This window comes from Macrosteles quadrilineatus, unplaced genomic scaffold, assembly GCF_028750875.1.
Source record: "Macrosteles quadrilineatus isolate MER2022 unplaced genomic scaffold, UCM_ALF_1.0 Scaffold_14__1_contigs__length_3811126, whole genome shotgun sequence".
In the NCBI taxonomy this organism is placed as follows: Eukaryota; Metazoa; Arthropoda; class Insecta; order Hemiptera; family Cicadellidae; genus Macrosteles; species Macrosteles quadrilineatus.
This window is the reverse complement of record NW_026542607.1, coordinates 1,211,473-1,237,664: the sequence shown is the minus strand read 5'-3', so window position 1 is coordinate 1,237,664 and position 26,192 is coordinate 1,211,473. Positions and strand designations below refer to the sequence as shown.

Sequence of the window (26,192 nt, the reverse complement as noted above, 5' to 3'; positions counted from 1 at the left end):
CCGGGACTTCAGGCCCCTCTACCACTAGACCAGCTCGCTCCTCCTAGCATCATAGATGTATTAGTAGACCCTCCACTATACATTTTGCCACAATCAAAATCGGATTATTATACACCAAAATGATCCCTTAATATTTAAATTTAAAATACCAAATGAGTGAACGTGTCGGAACTTTGATCATGCTGTACAATAATACTTTTATTTAAAAAATATTACACAAAAAACAACCAAAACCGAAAATCTTTAAACAGCTAGGCTACAATGATAAGTAATAAAAACCATGATGATATTGAAACGCTTAAGCCTTTAATCTCAAAGTTTTGAGCTCTTTGTGGAGCTTAAAGTAAAAGATTAAAACTGCCAGAGGGGATTTTACATGTTAAAGGATTATCTAATGTCATATAATTTTTTTTGTTTTCCCCTACCGTAAGGGTAATGTATTTTAAATTTAGCAAATGGAATTCTGAATTCTAACGTAATTATGTTTAGTATTACCATTTGCACAATGGTATATTTCATTTATAAGGTTTAAGTGAATTTTTTGACACAAGCTCATGTGTAACGGTCGAGGCAAAGCCGAGGTATAGAAATGAACAAGAGCTGAACATAGACTTTTGGTCCATGTGATTAAATAAACTAGATTATTTATCGTCAAACTGCAATAAAAATTCTAGATTCTTCTAAATTATTTGAGCTCATTAAATATTAGCTTTTATTAGATAAAGAAAACGAATGTTTTTGGTCATAACAATATTTAGTTTGTACACATTTCTTACTGTATTTTGGCTGACCTATAATTATATTAATAAAATAAGTTCGATATATTACTCTAGATAAACAAGTATTTACCGGGAACCTACAAAACTCAGTAAAATAAACATTTGTTAAAATAATCAAGTTAAGTAATAGTGTTCAATATGTTCAGAATATTACTGAGAACTTTTTATGTTACTAATATTTCAGTATTGTTATATTCTATCCAAGAATATCTATTATTTCTATAATAAGATTGTGATAACACTCAATGGTTAGAAATGTGTAATGCGGTGATGATTTTTGTTACTGATATTAATCCTTTATATTGAATAAATTTTCATACTGAAGAAGATAGGTTAAAAGAAGAACAAAATTGATATTAAATTGTCAATAAATTTATTTAGGAAGACCACTTTCATACGACAATGTATTGTAAAAAACTTATCAAGCCATCCCGTTTCGAATGAAATACTCATAAATAGTTAGTACAATTAAATAATACTCTTTATGTTTTTACCGTGGGCAATAGGTAGGAGAGCATTTGAGTGAAAATTGACCTGATAAATAAGATACATTCCAACTACAATTAACTCATGAACTCAATAAACCATTCCACTGGACTAAAGCTTAAAAATTCCCACAAGGGTTGCTTACCAAGCTAAGGTTGACAAGAAACTACAATGTTGGCTAATAAAAATTCTAAAGATGTTTAACTATGTAAATTAATTGCTCATTATTTTTGTCTCATATAAAATATCAAAATCTTGGCTTAATCATCCAAGGAGCCAACCAATAAAAAATATAAATTCCCTCAACATTATTTCAAGGCTGTTGGATAGCCTGAAACTTTGTCACTTATCAACATCTAGTAAAATATATGTTATTTTGTCAATCAAATCCTGTAAAGGTTCAAATCTTTTTCTTTTGCTTTTGATAACTCAATTGCGCCATTTACGCTGTTTTTAATGTCTTCTTGCTCAGTTCGTTCATCGTTGAAGTAGAAGAACCATGTTAGAATGTATTTCCGATCGATTTATTTAAGTGCCAACATTCATAAACAGCTTACTGCCAAGTTATCGACAATTACATGTCTGGCATGTCTTTTAGCTTTGACAATTAATCACGATCAGCTGTTTTGTCCTGTCAGCTGACATTGCTCTCCAGCTGATTATCGTCTGATTGTTGCAACTGCGGAACCAAATTCAGCCAAAAGGAAAGACGATGAGCCCTGTAATGGTCTTTCATCTTTGATCTGGTGTCTGAAACAAAATTTAAACTTAAAGATAAACCATATCAATCTTTAAACACACACTCAACAAAGACAATATCACAAGGGTAACACACCCACTGCATTTTAAGTTGTAAGACTTATAAAACCTGAAACGCGACCTACTTCTTACAAATCTTGTTAAAAAATAATGATTTTCAATAATTATTTTAAAAACGTATTTATTGGCATACACGTTTTTCGTAAGGATGTGGTCCAACACTGGTCGTGTTACTAACTAACGTTGCTCTAAACAAATCCTTCTTTAAGTTCAAAGATGTAATAACTTTTTATTGTATTTGGGTTTATAGTATTTTTTTCATATATTGTCAACACTAACCTCTAGTTATTCTTTAACACAAATTCATACATTTGTAACGAACTAATGACATTAAATAGATACAAACATGATATGTGTCAACAAAACGAAAATTGTCTTTTTATTTCTCTAAAATATTTTGATAAAAATGTTTTTGAATATAAACGTACAATAAAATAAGTTTAGAAAAATTCAATGAAAATTGTGACATCGTGGCCATAATTGTTACCCATTTCAGAAAATACTTTTGCGTACAATTCATGTAAGGAATATTGTGTATAGTTGAATAAAATATTTAAAAATGTGTTAGATTAACACACTAATTCATTTAATAATTTATAAGAAGCATATTGTTCATTGTATCCCTTGAATACAATGTTTATAGAAATAATATACCTAAGCTTAAAAAGCTTTAGAATAATGCATGAAAGAAAATATGTGATTACGGTAAGAGACAAAAACGGCTATTATTCATTCACTTTGGTGAAAAGAGAGCAGGTTCTTTCTTTGTAAGTGTCTTTGTGTTATTCTATTCTTTCAGATTCTGTAGAAAGAGATTTTAAATAAATATTTAAACAAAATATTTTGAAAACCCATTAATATGTAGAAATGCTTGGATATAATTTTCTTCGCAAATATTATAGACCAAATCAATATTGTAATACTAATCAAATTTACTTTAATTCGTAACCTATCCACCCAATTTACCAAAGGAAAGGGATTTTAATGGCTTTCAATATGTTGAGATCCAACCCACATTTACTTAAAAAAAATTATTCAATAAATTCACAGTATTGAATTCCCTGATGTAACTTGACCCTTTTTTTCCTCTTACAAGTCATTTTTCTTTATAAATACTCACCTAACATCATGTACCTCTTGTGAAGCTTATCATACGGCAGCCAGGCCAATCTGTGAGATCTTTTGTGCTTCGAATGATTCTGATGATCTGCTTTGTTGGGGTCACTGCAACAAAGTGTTATAAAATAATTGGCTAAGAAATTTGGAAGAATAGTAAAATATAAGTACAGTACACTGAATGGAATTATGAGTTGTGGAAGTTATTAAATATTTAGTTCAAGTGCTACTACGAAATCTGACACTACCTTACTTCAAAACACCTAGAAAAAGGGATATATTTGCACATTTTAGTGAATTTTTCTAGAGGCGTTTTTTTTTACATAAATATTATTATCTTTAAATTTTAGAACTGATTTCAAATGAACTGAGTGTCTATTTTTAAGTAAAAGACACCTATTTCATCAATAATATTTAGTTGGTCCAATTTTAAATTTCAAAATGGCTGCTGTAAAAAATTGTAAATCTTAAATAAAAAATAAATGATAAATTTTATGAAAAAATATTAAGAACAGTTTTATTTAGCACTTTAAATTCCAAAACAACTTGGCACCATATTTTGTAAAAAGATCCAATAACAAAAATCTAAAATATCATGTTTTTATGTTGTAAAAAAAGGGAAAATGGTACCCAGTCCAGCTTAGCCTCATTGACTACATTTATTTAAAATATAACTAGGTTTTTTTATGTAAGAAGGTATACACTTTTAAAACAAATTATATAGTCACGGTATTTTGAAACACGCATACGCCGTAGTAGATTGGCTAGGAAATTTAACTTCCTTAGTCGAATTCAAAGAAAATAATGTTACCCCCCTAAGTAGTAAAAATAAAAACTTTGTTTCAAAAATAAATAACTATTTTACAAGGCAGATCTAAATAACCGCATTATTCTGTAAAGCGGCCTCTTTCCGTTGAGGAACACGGGCAGCAGCTAGTCATATATCTCAACAACTTAGCACATGTTAAGTTCACTTAATACACCGAAACTTACCCAGTCTTGACAAAGTTGGCCACATACGAGACGAAGGTCTGGGAAAGATGAAGTTCAGCCTTGGTTAGGTTGCGGCTGAGAAAGTCAGAGTTGGGGAACAAGTAGCAAAGCTCCTCCCCATGGATACTGCCTAACTGCTGCAAAATCGTACAATAAATTGGAAAATGAACAAGTTATTTAGTTTTCAGTAATAGATAGAACATATTTATCAATATGAAATAAATACATTTTTACATTTGTCGAATAATGGGAATTCTGATAGAGTAATTTCATAGATAATTGTTTACGTTTGTCTGCGTCGTTCAATGTAAGAGATAAGCTGTATAAGACATTTCAAAACATAACTATAGACCGTTTTGACCAAACGACTCTTTGTTCAACTTTGATAAAAGCCAGAAGCTTTTAGATGGTTCGAAACTGGACTCAGCTGACCCTGAGGGTTAGGCATTAAATAAATTATCTTGATTGATGAAACAGCTGAGTTTAGTAACTTACAAAGCTACACAGATAATGCCCATTCAACACTCATCCTTCACTCACATTTGGGTTAAAATACGCACATAGGTGACGTCCCCATATCAATTGATAATGAGAATGATAAACGAAAATCTAAAAATGAAATATAAGATGTATAAGATAAGATCATATGTAAAAACTTCATATCTTCGTTATATTTCTTCTAAATCAACATATTATGAGTTCTAAACGGAGCGAAAGTAGTAATTTTTAATATGTGGAAAATGTATAAAAGATTATATAATAGCAATTTATTTCAGCCCGTTATACCAGTACAATAGTACAGTAGTACAGTTCTCGCAGCTAGTCTGGGCGCGCGGACCCTTGTGTACTAACCGTCCCCCACGCCAAAGCCATGAAGACAGCAGTGAGGCGCTGAACAACCCCAGTGTGCCGTGTGAGCCGAATGTTTTTGGAAACGAGCAATAAACACTCCCCTCTACACCCCCTGCCCTAGCGCGGCCGCGCGCCCAGACTAGCTGCGAGAACTGTAATAGAGATCAATGGATATGGACTCCATTCCATTTCCACTCCATTTTGTTTTGTTTATAGAGCCGAAACCCCTCAATTGCTGACCCGGTACCTATAATTAAACATACCCGGGCCCCATGGTGTAGGCCGGAGCTTACGCACCAGCCTTTTTTACACCATGGGCGGATGACTTAAGGTCATCAGGCTCACCGGCTGCCGAAGCAACCCTTCGGAAAGAGGGTTGCCCCTCAATCGTAACCAGGGATACCGGCTACTTGTTTAAGCGTCACTCCACCTGGAACCAGTTGGTACAAAACCTGAAGGCCCATAATGAAATGCCCTGACGCATTTAGTGCAAGCAACACTCGGGATCTATCCAATCCCTGAAAGGCAGAGCCCGCCATCAAAGCCAGGAAGAAGGGGACCACCAGCAAGCTGATGGGGGAACCCCAACCACCTATTTCCACCACTAGATGAGGACCAATGACCAATGGATAAGGACTAGACTAACCTTGGGGTAGTCGCCGGCTCTCGTCTGGTGGGAGAAGAGGTACATGTAGCTACCACCAGAATGCGCCTCCGCCGCTCGCACCAGTGGCGCTGCCACACGGCCATCGCTCAAAGCTTCCTCTGTGTCTCGTAGTATGTTAGCGGGGTGTTGTACTGGACGTTCCCAACTGGTGTACTCATTGACTAGAGTAGCTAGTATCTCCGCTGTGTGATATCTGGAATAGGTTTATGGCAATATTTAAGGTGCACGTCTTTGTTCTTGGCCTAACATTAAAATATCACTAAGATTATGTAGCTGGGTATCTGAGTAGAAAGAGTGCTCTCATAGAAGTCAGAAGTTTCCTGCTTTGATAAAAAATCAAATCTTTTAAAAGTTCGAAACTGGACTCCACTGTCCATTATCAGTGGACAAAAATTGTCTTCACTAAAGAGGCGGCTGGTCATAGTCAGAACAAAGCTTTTATCTCATTAATACCTTACACTTGTTTTCTTTAAAATGCCCATCACGGTGTGTCAAATAAAAAAAATGTAATATATCTAATCTAATAATAAACGTACAAACTTTAAAGTTTGTAGATTACAAGTACACTTGTACAATGTTTAATACATCGCACATTGGGATAGACATGTACACATTAGAATCTATATTAATATCCGTTTCGTTAACCTCTGGGTAGGGCATTAGCATTGATAGAATAAATTGAATGGAATACAAATGTAATACTAGTTCCAAGTGCAGGAACTTCCTTGGGCAGTTTTCCCAACTTTCTGGCAGTGGTACCTAGCGTACGTAGCGACAGTGATTAGAAACTGCATAAATATGTTAGTCATCTCAATAGTATTGGCTTCTTCTGGGGAAGATATATGTCAGTGGGTAGTATCATTGACTATATACCAGTCAATGGTAGTATTTAACTCAACGAATAAAAAAAAAACGAAAATACAATTCAATAGGCATTGCCGATAAACGCCGCGTAGATGGTTTCTCTCGAAATGATCACGATAGCTACCAATTATGCGTTCTAAATGACCAAACCTGCCCGGGGGGTCACACCCTTCCACCCACGAGATACACATTGATGCGAGTCAAACAGGATACTTTCCATTTGCGAAATCTTCGAAGAATTGCCATCGGCATGAACTTTTTTAAGGCTTTTCCTCACCATTTTTATGTCCTGCCATAAAACTAAAAAATCATTTAAGTTTGTAAGGCTAATATACTAATTAAATTCACCTGTAAGTTTCATTGACAAAGGATTCAAGTAGATGGATCTTCTTATCATTTTCTATTCCAAAAAGTAGGTCATACTCTGAGAAATAGAATAACGCCTCTGCCCTGACAAGACCGAATAACATATCGTATTTTTTAGAGCCCCTGGACAAGTTTTCTGCTCTAGAAGACCTACGCAAATGGTGGTTCTTCATTCGGTGAGACTTTTCTGTAAAAAGTAAAACATAATTTAAAAAAATTTCCACTTAAATAACATAAACATAAGTTTTAAGCCTTTTTAGTGCATACAGACTGACGTACCATGAATAATCAGTTAATCAAAAATGTAATGTCTCTTTGGTAATAACATTGGCTAAGCTTCTACTTTATTATACATCTTAACTACCAGCCCCATTATAGAACTGTTCTAGAAATTAAATTTAGTTTGGTAAGAAGGTTTGTTATTGTCAACCATAAAACATCAAATTTTGTTGTTAAATCTAGTTTATTCAATGACCTATTTCATAATAATTTTCTTATATATCAAGGAGAACCCCATATTTAGTCAACTATACTAGAGTAAAACAATTTAACAAATTTTACTCAAAAGTATTTCAGTATTTTTCCAAAATTAAAACGTCCTCTTTGACACAAAAACCTGTTTTTAAATTGGTTTTGATAAAACCAAATCCTTGAGGCTATTGTCCAAATTAACAACGTTAGTTTACTACTAGTTAGCTTTTTCGTAAAAATAGTTTTACATCTCATTGTTAATAAATCACCAAAAATTACCTCGGAAATAGTTTTGGCTGCTGACCACTACCACCCCGTCCTCCACCGGACCGAAGGGTGTGGCAAACGTGGACACAGCCACAGGTACAGACAGCAGTGACTCTAGAGGAGTCTCCCGCAGACAGTGTGTCAGCCGATGGTCCAGAGGACAGTTGAGGTGACGGGCTGTGGTGAAGACGACCTCCTGGGGGTTTCTGACTGGAGGGTGGGCAGCCCCGGACATCATGATTACCCGGTGGAAGAGAGAACCTAAGAAAGACTGGAGTCATCAATGCTGTGTATGGCGAGTGAAACCTCCCGTACACGTGGCCAGGGTGATGTCACGGACTTTTTAACACGATTTTGAATTTCATCACCAATATTGAATTTCAAGTCATATTCAAATTAAATAAGTAGTTATACCAAACGTCTTACCACACGAAATATCCCATTTGTTTTATGTGTTACAACCCATTCTACGTATGTTTTCTATTTTATTTTTAACATTTTGCTGATGTGTTTTCCCCAACAGCATTTTTATATGTTTGTATTGGATCAGTATAAAACCCTGGGTTTTTACCTTCAATCATCAATTTTTTGTGAGGTAGCATCATTAACTGATAGCCCTTTGACAAATGACATCTGGGTCCAGGGTCCAGTATCGACCCTACTTTGGATAGGACTAGTTGCCCTCAGGTGAGCATTACCACACAACCACCAAGACAATCCTTGAAGACAAGATATTACCATACTGAACGGACGGTGACATCATCAGCCAGTGGACGCACTCTGCCCCACTCCCATGGCCTGCTAGGGTAACTGCCTCTGGGTCACCTCCAAACCCAACGATGTTCTCTTTCACCCAGCGAAGGGCTGCCACCAAGTCCTGCAGTCCAAGGTTGCTATGTCTCCCGATGGGTAGAAAACCTAGAAATAAGTGTGGAGTATTAGTTCTTCGCGACTACTGTTATTTGTGTAAATGGAAGATTTCAAAATCCAAACAATTGTCCTAATGTATGTACATTAGTAATTCAAACTACTTAGTTTGCTCTGAGGTGCGTAAACCACACTAGGAGAATTGATGATTAGTGCTGCGATCTCCTCAGACGAGACGATAACTACGTGGTCCTCATCGCCGCGCAGTACATAGTTTTGGTCACTTATTGTCTCATAGAGCGAACTGTCTAGTAAGCGAACAGCCAAAGTCACTAATGCAGCTTAACTAGTACTCCCAATCTGTAGTTGACTGTCACCACGACTATTCTCCCATCATACAAGTGTCCTCCTCCCCATTGAAATGTCACTAATGCAACTTACCTAGTACTCCCAATCTGTAGTTGACTGTCACCACGACTATTCTCCCTCTACTAGCGAGCATCGTACCGTCGTACAAGTGTCCTCCCCATTGAAATGTCACTAATGCAACTTACCTAGTACTCCCAATCTGTAGTTGACTGTCACCACGACTATTCTCCCTCTACTAGCGAGCATCGTACCGTCGTACAAGTGTCCTCCTCCCCATTGAAATCCTGCACCGTCCACAAACACCATCACAGGGTGTCTGGATTTTGTTGAAGCTGTGAAAAGCCAGTTTTAAATTGAAGGGATTCACTTTAATAAATGAAATTCGTATAAATACATACGAAGAGAGAAATATAGATATTTTCACCGCCCTTACTACATATTCCCTAGAAGGAAATGTTTAGTGGTTATTAATGTTCTGATCATTAACTTATATTTTGTAATGTATTGCAATAATCACTAAACAAGTAACAGTACTTTAAAATTGTCAAATCAAATGAATAATAAACTATGCGTATCTTAATTAATACTTGAATGGCATAGACATTTATGAAGTTGTAGTTTATATAGGCATATTCTTTGTTTACCTCCGAGGGGAATTACCTCCGTGCTAGTTGTCAGGAGCATAAGTATAATTAAAATTGCTTCCAATTGAAAATTATTAGAATGCCACTCGACTTTTCTCATCATTGTGAAATTGGCATTCTGATTTTTACACGATAAATTTAATCACTAAATGTTCGTGACTAGAATAACAGATTTTACAAGTCACACTTGTACTAAAGTGGTCAACGAATGACTCCTTTTGAACACTGGAACACTAGACACGAGATCTCCTAGCTACGATGACACAATTTAAACCAAAACCAGTGATTAATGTAAATTAAATAGATGTAAATATCTACATGAAGTAATCATGGTTTTAGTGGAAACTAGTTTCAGGTTAAATCATCAACAGGCCTACAAAGAGTAAAAACTATTACTATATTTGTAGGTCAACCGTTCCCCTGTTATGAAACAGCGAGAAGAGACCAAGACTACCTTGGCCACCAGTAAAGACTTTCACTTTGATCGTGTCGATTTTTAAATTCTTGTCTACTTTTTTATTGAACTTTGCTGACGACCTTAAAACGAAGTGTGGCAACTTTAAATTAAGTGGTTATGTTTTACTCTTTGTATACCTGAAGAGTTTACCCTAAACCAATTATTTGTCACTATAGCAACCTAGGACTTTATGTAGGTAAACCATTACCTAGACAACTTTAACCCAGACCCTAGACAACAATTGAATATAAACACTTCCCATGTAGAAGTGATCACAATCACCACCCATCCCACCTTGCAATGGTGCGTAGATGTTGAGAGTCAGGCAGTCTTCGCTCTGAGCTCGCAATGAGGCTGAAGCTGCCTGTAGATGCTGCATACCTCTGTTGGTCACCGAGGCCAACGTCTGAGGACACGCTGGACTGAAGGCAGTCGCCGGCCTCACTCGCGACCTCGGAGGGAGAGCTTCTGGAGGGGAGAACCTCACGACCTTGGCGTACGGCAACCCTCGAAACATCTAAGATACATTTCACAATTTAAAATACTTCAGTTGTTTTATGATTGAACGATAAGCTTTATAAGAACTAAAATGAGATTCCAAATTATGTTTCATGGTAGGTTTGATACTAGGTATGTAAACAGAGTCGGTTTCATCTGCGAAATATCGTCTGCTAAGTAGTACAAAGAAAAACTTGTTATCTTATATTCTAAGGTGATAGTAGAAACCTATGATAACCGTAAAATAAATCCAATATTCTCTTATTCTTAGCTCTGGTATAATTTATTCCAATAAATATATATTATTCCAGCTGCCCATACCTCGACGTCTGCTCCAGTGACAACAAGTCCGGACACTGGACCTTGTGACGTCATCACGACCCTCCCTAGTCCCCTGGGCATCAGCCCCAACAGAGTATAGAAGACGAGGGTCCAATAGCCTTGTGCCGTACTAGTCATCGTGAGTCACATGTTTCTGTGGTCAATTCTTACGGTACAAAGCTGACGTATTTAAATGGCAAAGATTTTTCAGGCTGGACCACCTTGAGTATTTTTCTGTAACAAAACATTACGTTATTGAATGCTGTGAGATCGAAAGAGGTGTAATACATGTTTTCTGTTTCCTCCTGAATAAACATGTTGCTAAGGACTGTATCCACTCAGCTACTTAGTTATGAAGTAGCTATGTGTTAGGCCTATGTGTTGGTCATAGCTTGGGCTAAGGGCTAAGAGTAAGGTATGATGGCTATGAATATAAACTTTATGTGGTGTGCAATTGATATCTTTGTAGCTATAATATATTTGTCGTGAAATAAACTTTATGTTGACGTCTTTTAGTAAACCTGTAGTAAATCTTTTTAGTAACTTAACACTAATACCGAAACCCCGGTCTGACAGGCCCACGTGAATTTTCAAAAACGCATGTTGGCAACACTGTTTACTTGGTAGATTCCATTCCCCCAATACCTTCCCCCCTTTTCCTCCCCTACCTATTGATATATCATTTGTTCATTTTGCATGGGTGCCGTGGCCTTGACAGGTCGTCTGTTCATAACATGTCCGTCTCAGAAGCCCAGCGTTAGTGTATTTTAAAGCGGGGTCTCACAGACCGAGGGTTTCGGTTTGTGTGTTTCTAAGCGGGGTCCATTATTTTTCAAATGGGGTCTCACAGACCGGAGGGTTTCGGTTAACGTCAGCCTAGGTGGGGTTTCGGTATTAGTGCTAAACTTGTACAATTAAAAGTAAAAATGAAAATGAGCAAGTATACTTTTGTTTTTGGAAACTGAAAAGCATCTAATGCTCTGTCTATTGTAATGATAGAATGGAGTAAGGTTAAGCATTTTTACTAGATAGGTACACACAGTTGTATCTTTGGTCAAGTTGATTTATAAGTCCAATTATCAAACATAGCTGGGTCCAGTTTTGAACCATAACAAATCTACTAAATTTTCTCATGGTCCAACTTGTAACCCTAAAATATTAAGCGTCAATATTTTTAGAGTTTGAAACTACTTAGGCTACGTTACTTTGTTCTAAGTCTCAGCATTCAGCAAACATTTAAAATTATGTTGTTAACTTCTTTTTTTCAACTAATTCCTTTTACATTTCTCATTTACTGTTTCGTAACATCGGCTCTTATTTTAATGACTTAGGCATCTTTGATTCACCTTCTCTCAACTTATTTAAAATCACGGTTAAAGAATTCCTACTAAATCTAGGAACGGGCGAGGCCGAAGTTATCATCTCAGCTGATTACCGGCGTGTTTGACCTGACCCTTGTACTGTGCTGTCCCTCCCCCACCAGCCCCCCAGCCTTGTACACAACTCCTGGCCGACACAACTGTATGGACACAACAGAACTGTAATTTGCTCCCACAGAAATTATCTATCACTCATTTCGTGTCAATTTCATATCATTCATCCCCAAGAAAAATTCCAAAAAATCTTTTCCGTTTTTTATTCAATCTCCGTTTGGATTCCCAATCAACAAATTTAGGTAATTAAACTCTATATGCAACCCAGCAGACGCACAGGCAGAGTTGGTCTATGCCTGCTGATTCCAAAAGACTAATTAATTATAACTAGCTATAAAATTATAAGTTATTACGTTCGTAAGCTAGTTTTGTATAATTAAACATTAAGTTCACAACTTTGTAAATTTTTCGGTTCTTGATTTGTTGTTGTTGTAAACTTAAGTACCTGGGGACCGAGCTTTGCTCGGAGAAAATCATTAGTTCACACTGAAAGCAGTCTTAGTATCGGAGATACATAAATCTGTTCCCAAACTCCACACGGCTCGCCTTTACAACGTCCAACACCATTTCCTACGTCATGGACCTGTTTCCCTCCATTCCCATAGCACTTTAGGATTGTAGATACCTTAATCTAATCGTTATTAACAGTTCCCACACTCCGGACAGCTCGCCTTGACTACTTCCTTCACTACTTCCAACGTAGCAGACCTGTTTTTCTCCCTTCCCATAGCATTTCAGAATTGCAGATACGTTAATCTAATCGTCATAAACAGTTCCCACGCTCCATACTAATCGCCTTCACTACTTCCTTCACCACTTCCTACGTCGCAAACATGTATCCCTCCCTTCCCATTGCATTTAAAAATTGCAGATACATTAATCTAATCGTCATAAACAGTTCCCACACTCCGGACAGCTCGCCTTGACTACTTCCTTCACCACTTCCTACGTCGCGGACCTGTTTCTCTCCCTTCCCATTGCATTTAAGAATTGCAGATACGTTAATCTAATCGTCATAAACAGTTCCCACGCTCCATACTAATCGCCTTTACTACTTCCTTCACCACTTCCTACGTCGCAAACATGTTTCCCTCCCTTCCCATTGCATTTAAAGATTGCAGATACATTAATCTAATCGTCATAAACAGTTCCCACACTCCGGACAGCTCGCCTTGACTACTTCCTTCACCACTTCCTACGTCGCGGACCTGTTTCCCTCCCTTCCCATAGCATTTTAGGATAGCCTATACCCTTATCTAATCGTCATAAACAGTTCCCACACTCCGGACAGCTCGCCTTGACTACTTCCTTCGCCACTTCCTACGTCACGGACCTGTTTCCCTCCCTTCCCATAGCATTTTAGGATTGCCCATACCCTTATCTTATCGTCATAAACAGTTCCCACACTCCGGACAGCTCGCTTTGACTACGGTACTTCCTTCACCCCTTCCTAAGTCACGGGCCTGTTTCCCTCCCTTTCCTATAGCATTTTATGATTGCCTTTACTACTTCCTTCAATACTTCCTACGTCACGGACCTGTTTCCTTCCCTTCCCATAGCATTTTAGGATTGCCCATACCCTTATCTAATCGTCATAATAGTTCCAACACTCCGGACAGCTCGCCTTGGCTACTTCCTTTACCACTTCCTACGTCGCGGACCTGTTTCCCTTCCCTCCCTTCCCATTGCATTTAAAGATTGTAGATACCGTAATCTAATCGTCATAAACAGTTCCCACACTCCGGACTACTCGCCTTGACTACTTCCTTCACCACTTCCTACGTCGCGGACCTGTTTCCCTCCCTTCCCATAACATTTTAGGATTGCAGATACCCTAATCTTATCGTCATAAACAGTCCCCACACTCCGGACTGCTCGCATTTACTACTTCCTTCATCACATCCTACGTCACGGACCTGTTTCCCTCTATTCCCGTAGCATTTTATTTTTGCCTTTACTACTTCCTTCACTACTTCTTACGTCACGGACCTGTTTCCTTCCCTTCCCATAGCATTTTAGGATTGCAGATACCTTTAATGTATTCGTCATAAACAGATCCTAGACTTCACACTGCTACCCTTGACTACAATGTATCGAGTAATCTTAAGTATAATCTTTACTCAATATTAACAAGTGATGTTTTTCCTTTTGTACTGTATTTGTAATTTGCTTGTATACTGTGGGTAGTTGGCTTATTATGAACACATGCTACAACTTCAAGCCTTTTGTTTACTTTTTCCTTGTTATTTAATTCAGCCAACATGGTTACCTAGCAACCCATAAGACTAATGTTAAAAAATGTGATTTTCAGTTTCATTTTTCTACGTAATTAGATTTTTGTTGGCAGTTCTAACTGCATGAAACTCGTTTTTAGGCCAGAAATGAACTATTTACAACATTTGAAGAAAATCGTCGGAGCCGTTTTCGAGATCTTTGTGCAAGCAAGCAAACATTGCTCGTATTAGAGTATAGGATATTATAGTAAAAATGTAAACATTGTACTTTGTAGCAAATTTAACGGAATAAATAATTGATTCATTTATTCATTCACTTACATTTAAATAAAAACTAATGTCATAGTATTGCCTGTAGAAAAATTTGTATTATATACTAAATATGTAGTTCAGTAATTATGAAAATTCACAGATACATTTTAATGTATAAAATGTAACGCTTAATAAATAAATCCGTGTTGCCAACTTAGAACCTCGTGTTATGCCATGGGGCAGTAGGACTGTAGACTGTTGATTTTAAAATGTGAAGGGGTTGTGCTTGACATACCAAGGGTTGTTCTTGATGCTGGTAGAAAGGGGTTTTCTTACTTGGGGCCGGCTCAGTACAATGCACATCCTTGTACACTAAAAGCACTGTCTTACAAAAATTTAAAACTCGCCTGAAGAATTTGTAATTAAATCTTTATTTTGTTTTGTAGTGTTAAGAATTTTTGTTTAGTTTTTGTCCTGACTTTGAGCACAGAAATGGTTATAGTAGTATGTTTTCTGTGCTTTGAGTCACTTTGTAAAACAGTATTGTTACTGAAATTCGTTTATGAATATAGACATTATTTTTTATTTATTTATTTAAGGGTAAGATGCTAGTGTCAGGGGTACAGTATATAGAAATCACTACTAAAAAACTGAGAAATTTAACCATTTTTTTAAAGTCAAACAGAATATCCTAGATGCAGATTGAAATTCCTATAAAAAACTGGAAAACACTAAACATTAGGTCTTATTAGAAACAATGCAAAGTTATATACGATATTACATTGCAGAACGTAACAGGTACACAATAAAACAAGGATATTAAATTGCAAAACACAATATTACAAGCAGTAGACAAGATATTTAGGTTACCTTTCATTCCAGAGACAGAAATGAGAAAAGAAGCTTTATCTTATACAGTTTATCTTCGTTCGTTTACGACAACTTCTTTTGACATTTGTTACTTTTAAGATATTAAATATTTTGTTATAAAGTAGATTGACTTTTATAATACTTTCATAGTGAAATGCAAAGAACAACTTGTTATCTTATAGTCTAATTGAAACACCAGGATAATAAGAAGTTTTTAACAATCAAATTCGTTTTGTTCTCACTATATTACAATGTTAAAGAGATACAAACCAAAGGGTATACCATCCTGATAAAACCATTGACTGTGCACTTACAGGACTTATTTTACCATCCCCACTTGGTGGGTGAGGTTAGTGGGGGGGAGCCCAGTAAGGATCCAAGCCACAAAGTGGTGATTTCAACTGAAGCCTCAAAGCAAAAGTCGTTCGCTAACCGCCATACCAGATATGACCTACTTATACAGTATAAAGTCTTATCCAAATACTGATATTTAAATATATATATATATATATCTGTAATTAAAGCAACAAAAGGATCGATGCGCAAATTGCACTTTTTTATAGGCTCCAAAACTTGTTTCCAAGGCAAAATGGATCCAGTGCAATACCCATTTACCTTTCCAAGAAGTTTAGTTGGAACAGTTATTAAGTAAATAGCACTACTAATTAAAAAAATGTTTCTTTTGGATCAATACTATAAAGAGTGATTTTCCTATCCCAATTAGGCAACATTTGTTAAAAAGGTAGGATGAAACCCCTTTGCAATACTATTTAATAATCTGTTTAGTCCCTTTTTTAGAATATGCCTGTGGTTAAACTTCTAAACCCTTATAAATAAAGTTGGTCATCAAGTCACTTGATCATTGAAAAATGGACTCTATAAATAAATTAATAGTAAGGGGGGCGGGCGACACCTCAAAGAAAATTACCTTTTTAATTACAAATCCCCTCTCCACTACATCATAAGCTTGTAAATGACACCTTAATCATAAAAATCGGTTAAGTAGGACCGCTGGAAACAGGATGTCACAGAGAACCCCTTTATTGTATTCAGTATATTTTATTCGTAATTATAAAATTATAATTACGAACTTTTGCATCAATTTCAGAATTTAAACTTTCAAAAAGGCCTTTATATTACTCCATCAATTTGTATATTATCAGTATACCATTTAGAGATATCCAAAATAAGTAACTGAAAACAACCAAATTAACACTTATTGGAGTTGTTCAACAGATTGTTTTTGTTGATCAAAGGTTTATTGCGGACACTTTCTATCACAATAGAAAAAGTCAATTCCCAACGTTTCGGGATCTGGGATCTAAACCCGTCCTCAGGTGAAAAAACTTAACTGACACATTACTACTAACAATACACAAAAGCCCAACCTAGGTTGGAATACACTACGGAGAGTAGCATAGTCAATGGTAGCAGTCATATTCACTGTATACTCTCTGTGGTGTATTACCAAGTTATGTTGGGCTTTTGTTCATTGTTAGTTGTAATGTTTTAGTAAAGTTTTTTCACCTGAGGGCGGGATCAGGTTCCAGATCCCGAAACGTTGTGTATTGTTTTATACCATTCTTTAAACAACATTAACTCACCATCAGCAACAATGAACTTAACAAAGAGATTGTCTTTATAGTTCTAATACATCATTTAAAGAATTTTAAGGCACTTCAATAGCTTAGTTTTAGCTCCATGCAATACTTAAATATTGTCTTTGCTTACGGGACGTGGAGCTATGATCAAATATATAGATAAGTTGGATGGAAAAGGAGGACGTTTTCGATTGGATATTCCAAATGTCAACAACGGACTCAACTCTAATGCTACATTGAGTCTCTTTGCACAGCCTTTTGTGTTAGAAGAAAGTAATTTACGGAGTGGTAGCTTTTATTTTACGTTGTGCCAATCAATGATAAGATAATCATGTCAACATGTGATACTGTATGAACTTGTAATGAATTATTGATAGCCAGGTCAGTATTACTTTGAGGCTGATGAGTACAATTTAAGTTTCATATTTACAAAATACCTCAAACCAATGGATTTATTTTTTAGAATATAGTTTTCCATTCCATATTTTTACTAAGTAGAATGCAAACCACATAAAACACCTTCAAATGGAATACACATATTTTAAATAGACATGAGGAGTGGCCTAACCTTGCATTTTCTCGTCCATGTATATCCCACACCTGTGCGTGAATTGCATTAATAAATACAATGGGGTGAGGTGGTGCAGTACAATCAAGTATGTATAATATCGCCAATATGTTATTGGAGGAAGACGGGAGTCGAGCCCTCAAAAATGATACGATGGATTCGCAGTCCTAAGTGCAATTGAATCGTTTATTTCATTTACCCCACAACCAAATTTTTTTCTTTACCCTTGATGTTACAGAGATAGTTGGAGTAACTAGATGACTAAGTTTTCAATAAGTTCTACTTTCATCAAGGCTTGGTTGAAAGTGTTGCATATTTGAAAGAAAACAATAATTTACATCAAAGGTTGGTGATGCAATTGAACTACAGAACGTTCATTTTTGTACTTATTAAAAGTGGCTAAACACTTTAATGTGGAATTGGAATGTCCATGTTTGAACAAAAGGTGTTCGTAAAGATTGTAACTTAAGTCTGTAACGCTTTGCTGAATTATTTTACGGTGTGTTTACAGAGTTGCTGGTCACCTCTGTGCTCTAAGTGATAACCAAAATACCCCCGACGCAGCAAACCTGCAGACTAAGCGAATTTCCATTTGTCTGATTTCAATAACATTAGGTTAACGAGCACCTAGGTTTGCTGCTACAGAGAGGGTAATGATATTTTTTTACTAAAATATTAATAGCTAAGTATAAAATAAGTAAATTTGCCAAGTTTAATCAAAATATATCCATAAGTATATCATAAAAGACTCATTTTTGAAACTTTTGAGGAATGACTCACAAAATATACCTTTGCTCTTGGAAAAACCCCATTTACAGTACACTGATTTGGATACGATAAAGAAAGTCGAACGGTGCTTGAAAACTTTGAACGTACTTAAATCATTATCTATAGTTAGTTAACGTCCAACCTTGTAGGCAACCTTATTGGCAATTACAATTCAACCAATCAGTTTCTATCGTCCTGTTTCCCTGTCAATTTCTTGTAGATCTGCTACGGTCTAATTAATTAAGAATATACCATAGTGAGGAAATAAATTCCGCCAGCGGAATAAGTAGTCTAGTTCCATATCCAACATTTCTACTACCTATCACGACATGTTGTTTTCAATACTGACTCATAGCTATTTATGGTTCTTAAGTATCTCACATTCAAGTAATTCATAAAACCTGTGTGTAGTTTAAATTGCAAACTGGTTTTTAGACGTTTACATTTTTTATCTTTGAAAACATAAACACTTACCTGAAAGATATGGTTGAAGCATAACTAAATCAATAAATGTCTGCACTTCAAGTCCTCCTATAAACGTTCCAAGAACTGAAATAAATCCTAGAACGTCGTAACTACTTACAACAAATGCATAAGGGTTGTTTATGAAACAAGAAACGCGCTCCAACTAAAGCAGGTAAACTTCATCCCCCCTTAAGTATTGCTTCACTAGCGCTAGGGGGTGTACAACGGTCCTCCTCAAAATTATTGCCGCTAAACCCGAATCAACTTTAAACAGTATGTAACGTATTCTCAAGAAAAATGTGTGATATTTGATATTTTTACTAAATAGGGCAAAGATTAAGTACAATTTGTCCTAGTTGAATTACTACTCTAACTAGTAAAATAATAAAAAGTCTATTGAATCTTTGCCTTTAACACTGTATAGTTAAAAGATATATCATTTTTCTGAGGGAATTAATAAACACTAATTGTATAATAAACAGAGATTACCTGTATATAATCCTATAAATAATTGGCAAGCATGTTTCTTGACAACTTTTTTCTCAGCTCGTGTGCATCACAGGGAAAATCTACGCATACTGTTAGAAATATATTCTCCAGTAGATTTTGAGTATCTATTTATAATTTAAAATAGGTTGAAAAATAAGCAGAATAAACTGTATCAGCAATCAGACACATACTTTCTCCCTCAAGCTTGTCAACAACCTTTATCATGGGTAAGCGGTGGGAGTAACTATGATAATTTTGTAGGAAAAAATCTAAAAAGTTGCAATAACTTTTGAACCGCAATTGTTACAGTAATGGGGGTTGCATTATTTTATTTAGAACTAGCTGTCCCGACAGACGTCGTCCTGTCCTAATGTGGTTTTATGTCAAATGCTTGTTCATTTTCAACATCCTGGTTGAAGTTCGTTCGCTACGCTCACTCACCTTTAGGTTGGAGCTCGTTCGCTGCGCTCACTTGCCTTCAGGTTAGCTCGTTCGCTACACTAACTCGCCTCCAGGTTGAAGTTCGTTCGCTACGCTCACTCACCTTTTGGTTGAAAATTAGCTGTTGTCATAAATTAGAAAAAAATAATCGTTCTGCACCCTGTTGGTAAACTTATTAACTTTTTAATGCTATTGAACGTCACAGAATCAAATTGCTTAGTTGAACCATGTTGAACCAGCTGTTAAGATTATTTAATTCCATTTAAATATGAGTACTCATAAGGTTAACATGGGAAACTCCAGAGCCACTGGGGCGGAGCCCTTTTGACGGTTCTGCACCAAACTTCACACAAACCATCCTTGAATAATGCTTAATAATGCCTGAAAGTTTCATTACAATTTGTCGAGCGGTTTCGGAGTCCATAAAGGACAAACAAACATACATACAAACAAACATAAATTGGATTTAAGGACCATAACACATTAATTTTAATCAAAAGTGGAGTTTTTTCAAAATCCGATTTTTTTGTAATTTTATGGGAAAATATAAAAATCTGACGCGATATAAAATACTAAAAAATTATCATAATCATTCGAGCCATTTTTGATATATCTTCTCAAAACTCAAACTCGAAAATGTTGACGAAAACAATACTTTCTCCATAGTATACTATGTATAGGGGAAGAAAGTAAAAATGAATTAAAATTTAAAAAATAACATAGGCCTAATGGGTTGCTTTGCTGGTGACGAAATAACAACGAAATATAAATAGAAAATCAATAGAAGAAATTCCAATGACATATTTTATATACAGCGTAGGATGAAAATAGAGAAGTCTGTACGTCATAGTTTCGGTCAAGTTATCGACCAATGGACGGCCTATGATAATTTAATAATAAACAGTAAATTAACATGACAGTATTAAAACTGCTGGTTTTATTTACTGTTTATAAACAAACTTTTAACTTAATTTTACAGGCCGCGACGAGTGACATCCAATATTAGTTATAAACCAGTTCAGGGGAAATTCCACATCTTATGATCAAAACTATTCAATTATATAACCATGAGAAGTCAGAGTATAAATTGGACAGTTGTTGTCGGATTTGGTACTATTACTCCACATTTATTAACCCTAGTTGATGTTATTACAGGATGTTATAGGCACCAGTGCTGCCAACTTCCGATTGTAATAAATGAATCTACACTGTAGCTGATATTGGTTAGGTTGGTGTCACTGATATCGAATAATTAATTATTCCACACATACAATGAATCAATCCTTACCCATGCTCAGCAATGGATTATACATTTATAAAATAAAACATTTATTTTGATTCTACTACAAAAACTTCACCAATAAATATTCAACCCTATTTTCATACAAGTAATTGCCACACCTTAGAGTAAATCGTTTGCCAAAAATGTGTTTTATGCGCCTAATGGCTTCGTAGAAAATTCACAAATATTGTAAATGTAATATTAACATGTTATTCTTATGAAGAAAATTGTAAATTGTTGTAGTTAGATTGTATTCAAAGCACTATTAGAGCAATGGAATCGTAAAATGACTAAGAATGTTTGCATTTGTATTCTTTCCTTTATTAATCTTCCAAGATTAACAATCTGGGTACTATTTTATTTTTTTAGACATAATTAGTTTTAATTGAGACCTAGACGTGTACATTACAACAGAAAACACGTTGAATACAATTTAATAAAACTTTAAAATACACTGATTTCGCTACAGCTCTTTAACCAATAAAGATTTAAAAAAATATTAAATACAAATATTGTAGCTAATTTTAAGGGCTACAATGTGGTTTGTAATTAAACCCATGTTGCCGTTTGAAATTTTTGAGATAACGGCTTTTGAAACTTCAAAACGTTTGAAAATGCGTAACATAAGTAAAAAGATAGGAAAACGGTTGAAACTAGAATATTTAGATAGATCATTTAGCAAGTAAAGTGTTATACAAATTTGAACCCCCCACAAAATTCCACCTCTTTGCAGTGAAAAGTAGGTAAAAGGTCTATTTTTTTCGTTTTTGAACATCCTGCAAATAGGGATGAAAATAATTAAAAACTTTTTCCACTAAAATACTCAGTACTCAATGACCTTTAAAATGAGGTATAACACAACCCCCCTTTACATTTGAAAATTTCACAAAAACCACCCCCACCCCCCATAATCTGCCCTGAAGGTGATTTTTTGGGTTTGAAAATATTTTTTTCTGAATACCTTGGGGTCAAAATTGGGGGTTTCAGTTGCAATTAGGTTTCCATTTGCGATCATATTGGAGCTACAGAAGCCGGCCGGGTGGTTTGAGACACCCTTATATTATGTTATATTATGTTGTGTAATATTTCTTGTCCTAATTATTATAGCTGTACAAATACGTACATGTCTCTGAGCTTACAGTTTTCCTTAAGAAACGCTGAGATATCCTGCGAAAAATACCAAAATAAAGCGTTATTTACAATGGATTTAACCCTGAACAAAGAGATCTTTTCTTACATGTTGTGATGTTGTAAATATTGACGAGCTAAAAGTCTTACAGGTCTGTTACATGAGAAACTAACACTTCAGAGCTGAAAGTCAAGTTTACTGGACTTTCGTTGAATAAGCTAGTGTTTGTATTCTGACAAAAATTTTAAATAAACGCTGAGTAAGTACATAGATAGGATAATATAACTAAACAAATTATTTTTTACAACCCCTTGGATAATTTGCGACCCCACCTATGCGTTTATTGCACACTGTAACAGGTCCAAAACTTCTTTTTGAGGCAAAACAAAGCAAATGCAATATCCTATTACCTTTCATAGATTATGTACAAGACAGTTATTAGGTGTATAAAACTACAATTTTTCTTATAAAATAATAAACTTATTTTTGTAATTTAGATCTGGAAGAGAAACCTACCCCAATCATGTTACAGGTTATCATCAAAGTAGCTTATTTAATATCCGTTTTCATAAACTTGTGTTCTCGGGTACATGTGTAACTTTGGTTAAACATTCAACTTTGAGATTAGCAATTGTTTAATAACAATTCACATTCAACCCCATTATTAAGAATTCGGCCTGCATTACTGGATCTTTGAAATTGAACTCTAAATAAATAAAACTCTAGGGGGCGAAGCATTAAATTATATTGCCTTTTTAGGTACTATTCGTCCCCCTACTATATATCCCTATTTAATGAGATTAAAATGACATCTACATCGTAAAACCGGTTAAGTGTTACGGGCGCAAATGCTAATAAACAATCCATAAACACTAACTATAAAACAATGTATAAACAATCTATGAAAACAATCTTAAAAATAATAAAAATTTACAGCAAACATTACTTAACATAAACAGAATGTGTAATAATAGGACTAGACCAAATAATTAACAATAAAAACATACGTTGACTTTAGATACTACTACAGTACTTTTGATACTACTACTACTTTACTTAGACATCTTATCACGGTTCAAATCAAATAAAACAAAACATCGTAGTTTCAAAAAATTAATCGATGATAAGTGACCGTTTTTTACTTCTTTAGATATAACCAACCCCTATTTTTTTTATTTATAGACACAAAGCTTCACAAAACCCATGTTTATTCAATACCCTTTTTTTATTGAAAACACCTTTGCTTACTTTACTTTGGATTAGTAAATAATTGTTAAAAATTGTCTGTTCCCGCTAGTGTCCCGGCAATGTTGTATACTGATAGGCCTATCAAACTAAAAGTATTTATTTTTATGTCGTGTGTAAATGTTGTTTGTCGTGTAATGTGTTATGAGAACGAAGCTATTCAAGCGGATCGATATATTCCTGTAATGAAGTGTTTGACAATGGCAGCTCGCCGAAACATGTAACACGTTTGACGAAGGTTACTTTTGGAACTGATAAAAGGTAATGTAAAACTAAATATTTTATATATTACAGTTTCGGGGCTACAACAATGAATTTTAAATAACTGTTCATAAAAAATATTTATTCGGCATGCATACAGAAAGTTTAATTGATATTATCTTTAAGCTTTCAGCTGACAACTGATTTTCAGATAGGTAGTTCTAAGCAAAATTATAGCCTCCTCTCATACAAGGGGGCTACGCCACAGACTGGCCTACCGAAACATCAGCTGTTGCAGTAATTTTTAAAGGAGTGTATCATATATCAAGGCCTTACTAGAAAAACAGGCCATGCTGTAGAATCTATGACGTCACATTAGTGGATAGATTCATTGATAGATTCACTGCCATATCCCAAAATTTTAAATAAGCTGGCTGTATGTCAGATTTTTATGGTGAGATTTTTTTAATGGTAAGTTTAGATGTGACGTAGTGTTGCGCTGCCCACGCTGCAGCATGGCCTGTTTTTCTAGTGGGGCCTTGCCTATATGCAATGTTAACGTTTACAAATTTGTCATTCTTGTTATTACCATAGCAATAACCATACCTGTGCGACGTTGCCAGCGTTTAGAGGGTATTTACTCAGGGGAGGTATAGAAGAGGCTACGATGACAGCTGTGGGCTTCTTTTTAGCTGAGGGAACGCCTTTACCGTAACAAAACGGTCCGTAGCCGTCGGCCTAGGTGGTCTAATGGATAGCGTGCCGGGCTGACATACTGCAGGTCCCGGGTTCGAATCCCGCTGGTATCATTAAACTTTTTGTCCAAGATTTTTTTATTATCAGCAAGTTTGGTTGGTTTGGTTAGGTTATTATAGTTTAATTTTATTATTAAATCATTATAAAATGTTATTTGAGCAATTTCTAGTTTTATTTAATAAACAGAATTATTTTAAGCTTTTGTTATATTTTCTTTATCAGCAAGTTTGGTTAGTTCGGTTAGGTTATGATAGTTTAATTTTATAATTAAAAATAATAAAATTGAATTTGAGGCATTTATAATTTTATTTTATGAACAGAACTATTTTTGCGATTAGATAACCTTCATTGCCAAAGTGTTCTTTACTACAGCGCTGTTCACGGAGGAATTTTGAACTAAATGCCTCATTCGTACCTCCCCTAAGTCAGACCCCGTTTAGAGGAGGCCATGGTAAAACGAACAGCTGTAAAATGTATCAATCCTGCTATAGATATTAACCATAACATTTCAAAAGACCTTTTATAGTTCGTAAAATTTTGCACACAACATTAGGTGTATTAATAGTATGAGAACTATTTTACATTCAAAATTCAACATCTTCCAAACGATAGGCAAACAAAGGTTTGAATATATAAAAACCTATAAACTCGATAAACATTAATTGCATCAAGTACTTTTGAGGCTAGTCAAAATAATTATTATGTTTTTTCAAGCACATCTATAACACAATACGCTTTAAGTGTTTGTAAAAATATTTCTAAATGAGTCAACCCTAAAGTTAGTGAACGTTTTGATTAATGCAGCTAGTTTGACTGCCCTCCGTTAATTGCTTTGTAACAAGTTGAGTGGCATTGATTTATTATTCCAAAACCGGTGATCGTGCTATAAGTTAAACTGTGTTACAGTGTTGTACAAATTTTGAACTTTATTAATATTTGTAAATAAGCTAAATATACTATATCAGTATTCAGATATCAAATATTGAGATGGGCTAAAAATTGGGAATTTAATTTATTTTATTTCCTTAATCTTAATTTTTGATTTTAATGAAAAAGTCCACGGCTTTCATATTATAGAGCAGTATTAAAGTGTTATGGCATTTTAAAAAGGCTATCTTGCAATGCATAAGCATATTAGAAGTTTGGATGAAAATATTAATTCCTTCAAAGTCAATGTAAAAATTCAGGTAAATCTGAAACCATCACCACCAATACAAACGTCTATATTCGATTAACTGATACCCAAAAATCATACTACGGTAAAAATCACGCGTGTATTAAACGAGATCCAGAATTAGACTTACGGTACTTTATTTTTCTTAGTTTATAAATGATCACCCCCGTGTTCATTTATAAACCCCTATTGAATCCCTATTCAGGGACGCATCAAAACACATCGTGTCGCCATTACTTCGCTGAAACTCAATAACTGTCAAACTTCATGAGCAAAGTCAACTTCCTCACATCCCATTGTGAGAATGATGGAACTAACTTGCAGTCAAGTTCTCAACTTTGGTTGAGATGTTAATGGAAGCTCAGTGGTATGATGGCAACCATCAAAGCTTAACTAAACAAACGGTGTCACAATACTGACTCATACACATTCTCTCATTTGCTTGACA

At 35.2% G+C, this 26,192-nt stretch overlaps 2 protein-coding genes across 2 annotated transcripts; both read right to left on the bottom strand.

Moving 5' to 3' along the window:
* Positions 1-1,148: 1,148 nt before the first annotated feature.
* Positions 1,149-9,067, bottom strand: LOC129005036 (neuroligin-1-like). Its single transcript, XM_054433793.1, has 8 exons — positions 8,989-9,067; positions 8,419-8,598; positions 7,693-7,941; positions 6,925-7,129; positions 5,692-5,905; positions 4,194-4,330; positions 3,205-3,308; positions 1,149-2,015 (listed from the first exon to the last, which is right to left on the bottom strand). The coding sequence occupies exons 1-8, from the start codon at positions 9,047-9,049 to the stop codon at positions 1,900-1,902; spliced, it is 1,266 nt and encodes a 421-aa protein (XP_054289768.1). The 5' UTR covers positions 9,050-9,067; the 3' UTR covers positions 1,149-1,899.
* Positions 9,068-9,087: 20 nt separating this feature from the next.
* On the bottom strand, positions 9,088-19,123 carry LOC129005015 (acylcarnitine hydrolase-like). The gene is made up of 4 exons (XM_054433763.1): positions 19,037-19,123; positions 10,837-11,070; positions 10,312-10,534; positions 9,088-9,248 (listed from the first exon to the last, which is right to left on the bottom strand). Exons 2-4 carry the CDS (start codon positions 10,972-10,974, stop codon positions 9,088-9,090), a joined length of 522 nt encoding a protein of 173 aa, XP_054289738.1. The 5' UTR covers positions 10,975-11,070; positions 19,037-19,123.
* Positions 19,124-26,192: the final 7,069 nt, after the last annotated feature.

Excerpts from the sequence above, each read along its gene's own strand:
- LOC129005036 (XM_054433793.1), bottom strand. The coding sequence starts at position 9,049 with ATGCTCGCTAGTAGAGGGAGAATAGTCGTGGTGACAGTCAACTACAGA. Across the intron at positions 7,130-7,692 it reads CAGCCAAAACTATTTCCGAG|AAAAGTCTCACCGAATGAAG; the intron begins GTAATTTTTGGT and ends TACTTTTTACAG. Across the intron at positions 2,016-3,204 it reads CAAGAGGTACATGATGTTAG|ACACCAGATCAAAGATGAAA; the intron begins GTGAGTATTTAT and ends ATTTTGTTTCAG.
- LOC129005015 (XM_054433763.1), bottom strand. The coding sequence starts at position 10,974 with ATGACTAGTACGGCACAAGGCTATTGGACCCTCGTCTTCTATACTCTG. Across the intron at positions 10,535-10,836 it reads TCACTGGAGCAGACGTCGAG|ATGTTTCGAGGGTTGCCGTA; the intron begins GTATGGGCAGCT and ends AATGTATCTTAG. Across the intron at positions 9,249-10,311 it reads CATCTACGCACCATTGCAAG|CTTCAACAAAATCCAGACAC; the intron begins GTGGGATGGGTG and ends GGCTTTTCACAG.